The sequence below is a fragment of the Spinacia oleracea genome, chromosome 6 (assembly GCF_020520425.1).
Source record: "Spinacia oleracea cultivar Varoflay chromosome 6, BTI_SOV_V1, whole genome shotgun sequence".
In the NCBI taxonomy this organism is placed as follows: Eukaryota; Viridiplantae; Streptophyta; class Magnoliopsida; order Caryophyllales; family Amaranthaceae; genus Spinacia; species Spinacia oleracea.
In genome coordinates this window covers 133,849,695-133,860,056 of record NC_079492.1, presented here as the reverse complement: position 1 = coordinate 133,860,056, position 10,362 = coordinate 133,849,695, and the positions used below count along the sequence as shown (strand labels likewise).

The following is a 10,362-nucleotide window of genomic DNA, read 5'->3' as shown; positions in this document are numbered from 1 at the left end:
GTAAAATCGAGTAGAACTTGGGAAAACCTCAAATGAAAAGTGGGTGGAATTTAGGAAAATGGAGGAGTACTTGTTTAATTAGCTCAGTGTAAAACTTTCACATATGACTATATGAAGATCTTGCTTAGGTTTCAGTTGGTTTTACGGAAAACATTTTTCGTGGTAAACTATTTCGAGGGAGAACACAATTGTATGAAAAAAGTTGTTGAAGGGAAAGAGAAGGGAGAAGATGATTGGGAGTACCAATAAAATAAACTTAAATGAGGTTTGTTTTAATGTCACATCATCATTTATAAACCTTGATTGTAATAAACCTTCTACCAACAATATATAAACCTTTACGAAGGTTTATATGCGGGGATCAAAAACATTCATATCACCTAAAACAAAATGAAATGAAAATTAAATTATAATCTTTTGCATACATGGCAAAGACAAACCACTTACTCTTTAGTAACCTTTGTCTTTTAACGTTTTTCAACAATAGTGAGCAGTAGCGGATCCAGAATTTTGAGATAGTGGGGTCACTATTTAAAAATTGATGAAACTTTCACTAAAATTATTTATTTTTTTAAAAAAAATTGAAATTTTAACTATAAAAAAAAAAAAAATTCAAGTGGGGTCAAGGACCCCACTGAGGGCACCGTGGCTCCGCCACTGATAGTGAGGTTTGTCTATGAACCTCTAAACTTCTACACAAATCTCTTGACAAGCCTCTTATTCCTATTGCCCTAAGGAGTAAAGAGGAGAAAATAAAAATGTGCATGATTTCCATTCCAAAAGTAAATGTTTCCCTCTCGATCCCATGCGGCTATTTTCCACCTCGGGGAAGTTATCTACACTCTTAGCAAACCAAGCAAAGGAAAATAGAAAAATCATTATTCGGAAAGATTGTCTACTTCGTAAATCGTGGAGGACATGTACTAGTAGACTAGTAGTATATCATATGAATGAGTTAAAAAGTAAAATTAAAAGGTACATTGCGTTAAATAGTGGGAGCCTCGTGCATTGTGTCCGGCCATTATATGAATATGACACCAGCAGGTATAATCTTTTGGGTTGGGGGAATGTAGCCAATTACTTAAACCACAACCTTGTTCATCACCCAATTTTTTCATGCATTGGATTCAGTTTAAATTACTCTTAAACTCTTTAGTCACCTGATTATGTTACTAGAGAAATTATTGATGAAAGTTGTAATGCTTTTGTGTGTGTGTATGTGCAGGAAATTAGACACCTCTGTTGATGCACTTCTGGAAGAATTCAAGGAAGCATGGAAGCCAGAGATGGGCGAATATTCACGGAAATTAGTGGAGTTTTGCTCTTCAAAGGCTTTAAGGCAGGGGCCAGCTTGTGAAAGTATTAGTGATAGTTCCTTCAGCCGCTTCACATTCGACATGATGCTCGCTTGGCAGATGCCAAGCTCCGCTGATGAGGAATCGTATATGGTACATTTGTTGTATCTCATACGATTATGTAGACAGCATAAACAACACATATTAAATATATTAGTCTATTTCTGTACAATCAGTTCATTTTTCTTAATGGTTTATATGATTTAAGATAGTTTATATAAAGATCGGTACTCAGTGTCTTAACGGATATGAGATACCTCTCAGTCAGTACATTATTAAGCATGTCAAATTGTGAAACATGAACTTTCCTGCTTCTGCATTGGTGTACAGGAAACGTTGGGTAAAGCGAAAGAAGAGAAGAAACCACTCAAAGTGACTGCACCACATGAAGACGTGTCATTGTTCTATTCGGACATCATGCCATTGCTTGTAAGATCTTTCACATTTCCATCATTTTTACAAAAACATTCATCTGTAATAGGAAAATAAGCAATTCAAATATTCAGCTGATTGTTCTGTTTCATCATTTGTTTGGAACTAACAGTTAATATGCAGAACTTAACCGTAATCCCCACATTTTCAGTCCATTGATAGTATTTTAAATGATGACATTATGTTGGTAGGTTGATCATGGACAAGGTGTAGAAGAAGATGCTTTTGTATGGTTTTCATCAATGCTCCCTTTGCCCGGAGATGTAGTCAATGGTAGATTCATCTTCGAAACTCTTACCGCACCTACGGCTAACACTCTACATTATCCAGCCTATGATAGATTTCTCACAGAAATTGAAAAGTGAGCCCTCCAATTCGTATGTGTTAGTTTGCTTGTAAGGGCCGGTGCAGAAGTAGTCGTTGATTTTTCTTAGTTTCGATTAAATATTTCGAGTTATTTTAGGTGCACGAAGCATCTACAAAAGCAAGATACACCAAAGGGAGCCACATTTGCTGATGATGAATATATATTGCATGTTGAAGGAACAGCAAGTACCCAACGAGTAGTCCGTCATATTGGAGGAACAAGCTGGCCAGGTTCGTTAAGCCATTTTTTATTATGTAGTTAGTTTTCTTTAACTTTTAATTACTCATTGCAACCGCTGTTCTATTTAGGTAGACTGACGCTCACCAACTATGCCCTCTACTTCGAGGCGTTGGGGTCTATCAGTTACGAAGATGCTATAAAAGTTGATCTCTCAAGGAACATTGATCAGAGTCTGAAACCAGCTGCTACAGGCCCATGGGGTGCGGCACTTTTTGACAAAGCCATGCTATACGAGTCCTCAGAACTGTAAGACTTCGGGCAGCTAGTTGAAAGCACCCTTATTATATTGCTCAATCACAGTTGCATTTTTATGAACTTCAATTAGTTTTAATGAATGATGTATTTGCAATTGCTCTTGTAGGGCAGAAGGTGTACTGCTAGAATTCCCGGAATTGACCAGTTCTACTAGACGAGACCATTGGATGATTTTAACAAAGGAAATTATGCTTTTACACGAGTTCTTATCAAAAAGGGAGTCGCTGTCGGCAAACCAAATGTGGGAAATGCATGCAAGGACAATCTTAGGCTTTATAAGGCTTCATGCTGCTAGAGAAATGCTAAGGATGGCACCTCCAATACCACAAAGATTTTTGATATTTACTTTATTTGATGAGCTACCTAAAGGAGATTTTATAATAGAAGAACTTGCAGAAACTCTGAAACTGATTGAAACTGGAGAACCGTGCAGTGCAAGTTCAATTCTGAGGAGTCTGAACATGCCACATGAAATTGTGCATGAAATGGAGTTCAAAAAGCCAGATGTGGTTGAAGGGGTCAGTTTAAAAAGCCCTCAAGAAGATGGTTTTGCAACATTGGATGGAGCTGTTTCAGAGGTGAAGGAACAAGCAAAGGAAATGGAATCGGCTAAAGCTACTACTGAAGTTTTGAAGGAAGAAGGGGTTGTTGATAGTGCTCTTGTACTTTTGGTAAGTGTGTTCCCAATCTATATCAATGTTATGTTTAAACAGGTTTTCTCTCTTTCTTGAATCTCGTACTCGTTTGGCTGTTCGTTTTCTAATTGTCATATACGTGTTTCCTTTTCTTATTTCACTAGATCTCTTGCCAAAGTACCCTTAACACTTGGCTTCGTTTCCGTTTTATTCGACTTATATTGTCAAGACTTATATTATATGAACTTATTTGAACTTACTTGAACTTACTTTATCTGAAATAACTTATTTATGTGTGAAAATGTATGAAAAATCTTTTTTTTTTCTGAACTTATTTTGTCTGAAATAAGTCAACAGGGACGGAGCATTGTATTAAATAGCTGCCAACTTCATGGCATTTTTATGAACACTTATTCCTCCCCACATTGACTCATTTAGGGTGCAACATTGTCGCCGTAGGAGTTCCCCTCAAGCACCATGCCATTTCAAAAGGATGTTAGTCAAAGTTTATGAGAAATTATTAACTTAGGATCAGAATGGCATCCATGGTGCCAGCCTATCATGCCTTGGTACTGTGACGATAGCCAATACTCGTATACAGAAAAGAAACAAAGAACAAATATGACTCCCGTTTTGTAAATTTTTAAAAAATGGTGGTAATGGTTACAGAGTTCATCAGTTTGTAATTGGTAGGGTAACTAGGACCATTAGTGAGGGAGAGTGGTTCTATTTGGTGGAATCTTCAAACGAGACTCATTATTTGGTTTGGTATCAATTGCAGGAGCTGTTGAAACCACTGAAAAGCTGTTGGATTTGGTTCCAAGAAGTAGTGTCGTGGGAGAGGCCGGGTGCAACCGTAAATTTGATTGCTGCTATTCTCTTCATAGCTTACAAGTAATTTTTGATTTCTGTATGATGATTAATTTGAATTTTTAGCCCAGAATTTTGTTTTAATCAGCAGTTACAATTAATTTGTAGGGAGTGGATTGGAAAGGCATTAGCCATCATCTTATTTTGGGCAGCCTACGTAATGCTACGAGCAAGACAACAGAGGATTGGAGACAAGTATAACAAAGTAGTAGTGTGTACTGCTTCAGACAATACGGCCATGGAGAGCATTGTTTCAGCTCAGCAACAACTGAGAACTGCACAGGACTTGGTGCAGCAGGTCAACATTGCAATACTTAAGGTCTACTCCATATCGGTTTCTAGAGCTCCCAAGGTACTTGATTCACTTACCATAATACTCCCTTCGTCCCATAATTATAGTCCCGTTTGACAAAAAACACGGATTTTAAGAAAAATGTAATGTAGTACATGAAGAAGTGAAATAAAGTACAAATGATGATCGAGTTGTATGGAAAAGTAGAATAAAGTGCAGGTGAAAATATAGTACATATGAAAGTGGAATATAGTACATGATATAAGAGAAATAGCAAGGATGCATTTCTTATTCATTATGTCAATGTATATATACTAGGGATACACTTAGGTTTCTACAGAATAATCTAAAGGAGGTAAACAAGATAATTACGATAATTACTCCTTGAATTAAGGGAAGATATTCCTAGAATATTTACAAGATAATTGACTAACATATATGGAAGTATTGACCATGAATAGGTCAATCCTTATCACGCCCCCGCAAAACGGTCGGCCAATTTGAGAGACCGATTTTGGCTACCAAATTATGAAATGTAGTGCGAGGCAGTGGTTTTGTGAGAGCATCCGCGAGTTGATCATTCGTGGAAATATAGGTGACGCGTAGTAGCCCACTCTGCACATTTTCTCGAACAAAATGATAATCCAGAGCTAGGTGTTTCATTTTAGAATGGAATACTGGATTTGCACTTACATATGTGGCACCGGCATTGTCACAAAATACCACTGGTGTGCTAGGAAGGGTGTGACCGAGTTCCTTGAACAGATTTTTGACCCATAATATTTCAGCAGTTGTGTTAGCCACGGCCCTATATTCAGCCTCAGTAGAGGATCGTGCTCTTGTACGTTGTTTCCTTGATGTCCAAGAGATTGGATTTTTACCCAAGTATACAATGTAAGCAGTTGTGGAGATGTAGTCATCCTTATCTCGTGCCCAATCCGCACATCCTTATCTCGTGCCCAATCCGCATCTGAGTACGCATGGAGATGCATAGGGGAGTTCTTATGAATGATGAGACCCATATGAGACGTGCCACTGAGATACTGTAGTAGGCGACGAAGAGCTTGCATATGTTCTTCGGTGGGATGTTGCATATACTGGGCTAGTTTGTTCACTGTGAAGGCAATGTCAGGACGAGTGAGACCCAAATATTGAAGACTTCCAATGAGCATTCGATATTCTGTTGGATCACGTAGGAGCTCGCCATGAATAGACAATGGTGGGACGGTGGCAATAGGTGTTGCAACGGGCTTGGAGTCTTCCATGTTAGCTTTCAAGAGGATGTCATTAATGTATTTCATTAATGTATTTCTTTTGACTGAGGAAAATGCCTTTCGGATGTGGCATGACCTCAACTCCAAGAAAATATGACAAATCCCCTAAGTCTTTGAGGGAGAATCGTGCTGCAAACTTAGTTATGAACTCATCCAAGAATGAAGGGGTGTTACTTGTCACAATAATGTCGTCAACATATACCAACAAGTAAATAATGTTACCTTTGTCATGGAGAGTAAAGAGAGAGGAGTCAGAGATGGTATTGCAAAATCCCAAGTGAAGAAGATGTTCTCGTAGTTCTGTATACCATGCCCTTGGTGCTTGTTTTAAACCATAAAGTGCCTTATTCAATTTACACACATAGGATGGATTGGTTGGATCATTGTAACCGGGCGGTTGAATAGTGTAGACATCATCCGTGAGAGTACCTTGAAGGAAGGCATTGTTAATGTCAAGCTGACGAAGCGGCCAACCTTGGCTTACGGCAAGTGATAGTACTAATCTGACCGTTCCCGGTTTTACTACGGGACTAAAAGTTTCACCGTAGTCAATACCGGGTCTTTGATTAAAACCCCGAGCTACATACCTTGCTTTGTATTGAGTAATATTACCATCCTTGTCCTTTTTAATGCGGAATATCCATTTACACCCGACCACATTTTGAGACGGAGAAGGAGGGACCAAATCCCATGTGTTATTCGACACCAAAGCCTGTATTTCAGCGTCCATGGCCTTGCGCCACAATGGACTTTTCAAGGCTTGAGTGATGCTTCTGGGCAAGTCTTTGTCCACAACCTCAACATTAAGGTTTAGCTTGTTGATGGGTTTTCGAATACCGTCACGTAGACGAGTGGTCATTTTGTGAGTTGGGGGAGGGAGGGTTGGACTTTGTGGTTCGGAGTTGACTACATTATCCGTCGAGGTTGGTGAGTTGGAGGATGTTTCATTGTTTGTGGGTGATGGAGAGTGGCAGCGGAAGAATTAGATGTAGTAGGAGTCATAGGTGGGGTGATGGTAGGAGATATGGGTGGTTGGGTTGGCATTGGGGAAGGTAGTATGGGACAAGTAAATGGAGCCCATTCTTCTACTAAGGAGGATAAGGAGTGTGTTGGTGTGTTTTTGTCCGAGAAGGGGAATTTGTCTTCAACAAAGTGGATGTGGCGAGAGACATAAATGCGGTGTGTGTCCAAGTCAAGGCAATAATAAGCACTTTGGGTGGGTGAGTAACCCACAAAGACACAAGGTTTTGACTTGTGAGTGGTGTAGGGCTTAAGCCATGGATAACATAGGCATCCAAAGCTTCGGAGTTTGGTGTAATTTGGTTCATGACCGAACAATTTTGAGAAGGGTGACTTATTTTTGAGTGTTGGAGTGGGAAGGCGGTTGATGAGATAAGTTGCGGTGGAGCATGCATTTGTCCAATACTCGAGTGGCATTCGAGCATGGGTTAACAGAGACAAGAATATTTCGACTATGTGGCGATGACGCCGCTCCGAGTAACCATTGAGTTCAGGAGTATGAGGTGGGGTTGTGAGGTGAGAAATACCATCAATAGAAAGGAAATTACGTAGACTTTCCTACTCACCCCCGTTGTCTGAGTATAGGGTTTTAAGAGGTAATTGAAAGTACTTTTCCACCAAGGCCTTGTATCGTCGGAAAATTGCTTTCGTATCAGATTTTTTTACCAAGGGATACAGCCATATATATTTAGTGAAATGATCAACAAATATTATGTAGTACTTGAACCTATCATGAGAATATATAGGAGCAGTCCACAAGTCAGTGTATACATATTCAAGAGGAGAGGTAGAAAAAATAGTAGATGTAGAAAAAGGTTGTTTGTGACTTTTATTGCAAGCACATGAATTACAATCTAAGGTTGAAATACTAGGAACATTAAGACTATTTTTAGAAATAAGTAATCGGAAAACATGTTGAGATGGATGCCCGAGGCGGTGATGCCAATTAAGGGAGGTGGCTTTTGTGCTTGCGTATACTTTAGGATTGGTGGTGTGATGAGCTTCATAAATCCCAGACTTAGCCCTTGGAGAAGGTATGCCCCCGTTGGTATATCCTTCACATAAAAAGAATTTGATGAGAGTTCAATGGAAATGTTATTATCATGACAAAGTTGAGAAAGAGAGATGATATTCCTAGATATTGCAGGGACTACTAGGACATTATTTAGCACAAGAGAGGAAGAAAGAGAGACTGAACCAAAGTGAGTAATTTTAAGGCCCGTACCATCACAGAGAATTAATTCCTCTGTACCATCATAAGGAGCATGGAGTGAGAGTGTATTTAGGTCCGTCGTGACATGATGCGATGCACCACTGTCAAGTAGCCATGGGGTGGATGAAGAGGAGGCTGTGGCAGCAAGGTTTGCCACATTTGCTTGTGGTTTTTGATACGGACGACTAACAGAGGTGGACACACTCGGTGGTGATGCATTTGGGAACTTCTTGGTAAACACGGGACACTGAGAAACCACGTGACCTTGCTCCCTACACCATTGACATTTACCAAGGAAAGGACGAGCATTTTTGTTATAGGTAGAAGGTGTAGAGAGGATACCTTGGCCATTTTGTCGATTGGTATGACCAGATGGATGTGGTTGATGGCGAGTGTAAGCCGTAAAAGCAGTAGCCGGGAGAGATGCATCCACACGAGTTTGTTGGATTGAGAGTTCCTTTATCAATTTTTCATGGAGTTCCTCGAAGGTGATAGGGGTATCACGAGCATTCACAGACTCAATGACAGAGGAGTATGATTCATCAAGGCCAAGGAGTACACGATCAATGAGATCCTCGTGTTCCACTTTCTTCCCTAGCGCAGCAAGATGGTCAGCTAAGGCCTTGATGGTCTGCATGAACTCGGTGACACTACGGTTGCCCTTGATGGTAAGGGACAGTTGGTCTTTCAACTGCTTAATGTGACCGTGGCTGGGAAGGGCATAGGTACTAGCCAACATATCCCATAGATGTTTTGCGGTCCTGGCTTGAGAGACTAGGGCACCAGATTGGGGGATAGTGTCCCTATGAGAGCGCCGAAGAGAAGGCGATCTTGGCGTAGCCAATGAACATTGGCTGGGTTGGATGACTCAACACCTTCAACAATAATTGTTGGGGGAGGACAAGGGAGAACACCATCTACATATTGAACAAGATCGTGTCCAGCAAGAATGGCCTCTATCTGTAGCTTCCAGGAGAGGTAATTTGTGGGGGTTAGCTTGATTGCATTGTGGATGTTGAGAAAGATAAATGGTTTTGTAGGGTCGTTGCTATTAGGAATCTGGTATGAGGGGGTAGCATTCTCCATTGCAACGAGTTTGAAAGACAGAAGAAGAAGAGTTATGGAATCAGACGGCTGATACCATATAAGAGAAATAGCAAGGATGCATTTCTTATTCATTATGTCAAGGTATATATACTAGGGATACACTTAGGTTTCTACAGAATAATCTAAAGGAGGTAAACAAGATAATTACGATAATTACTCCTTGAATTAAGGGAAGATATTCCTAGAATATTTACAAGATAATTGACTAACATATATGGAAGTATTGACCATGAATAGGTCAATTCTTATCACATGGGTGGGGTTTTCAATACAATTTTAATTAATATAGTACATGAAAGTGGGGATCTTAGTAGCTAAAATTAGAAACATGACTATAATTTTGGGACGGAGGGAGTATATAACAATATAAACATTTTAGTGATAGTTTGAATCCTTTGAATCTTTCATGTTTGATAGACAATAGTTTTAAGTTTGAAATATCCCATACACCTTCTAAATTCTAAAAATAGAAGGGATAATCAGATGCTTTGTTATTTTGGTTTTACACTAACATATGATGATTTTGGGATTTTCTACAGCAATCAAATACAGTGATGATGATGATGGTTAGAGTAGCAGTCATTGTAGCTCTGATTCCCTTCAAGTATTTGATTATGGCTTCCACCTTGTATCTATTTGCAACCAACTCAAAAGTTGTTTCCAAGAATCTCATGAAAAACGACACAGGAAACCGGCGGTTGAAGGAATGGTGGGACTCCATTCCCGTTATTCCCGTTGAATTCGTGGACGAGCTACCAGAAAACAGCTGATTACCCTCTTTGCAGCAACTGTTTTGTGTAGTTAGGAGTATGTCAATCAGCGCTTGTTAGTTAAAAGAATGTTTTGTATAGCCGTTTGTTTTACATATGAGCTTCTCTGTTCCCGTCAGGCGTCAGCACATAACACTCTTTGGGTTATAGGACTCATTATCAATAAGGCATGTAATGTAATCTGCGAGTTCTGAATGTATAAAGATTTTTATTTTGCCTACATAAATACAAAGTATGTTTTTTTAGTAATGATGTGCCTAACATTTTTCGACTCTGTATGTTTTATGCGAGATGTGCTAAACAAGAATAGTGTGATTTGGTGGTTGACTTGACAATATGATATGATACACTAAACAAGATCTTTGGAATAACAATATTAACCAATTCATCTCCTGTTCCTTATACTAATACTTCCTCCGTTCCGCAATAGATGCATCGTTTCTCTATTGGATACTATTCATTAACTAAATTTGACAATTATTCTTTAACATTATGTAAAAATAAACATAGTCAAGTGAGATATTTGTATAAC

The 10,362-nt window shown here is 39.3% G+C and overlaps 1 protein-coding gene across 1 annotated transcript; it reads left to right on the top strand.

Moving 5' to 3' along the window:
• Positions 1-260: 260 nt before the first annotated feature.
• LOC110785306 (uncharacterized) lies at positions 261-10,092 on the top strand. The gene is made up of 10 exons (XM_056832810.1): positions 261-265; positions 1,226-1,448; positions 1,686-1,784; positions 1,979-2,148; positions 2,251-2,384; positions 2,463-2,640; positions 2,756-3,320; positions 4,066-4,178; positions 4,263-4,506; positions 9,600-10,092. Exons 1-10 carry the CDS (start codon positions 261-263, stop codon positions 9,828-9,830), a joined length of 1,962 nt encoding a protein of 653 aa, XP_056688788.1. The 3' UTR covers positions 9,831-10,092.
• Positions 10,093-10,362: the final 270 nt, after the last annotated feature.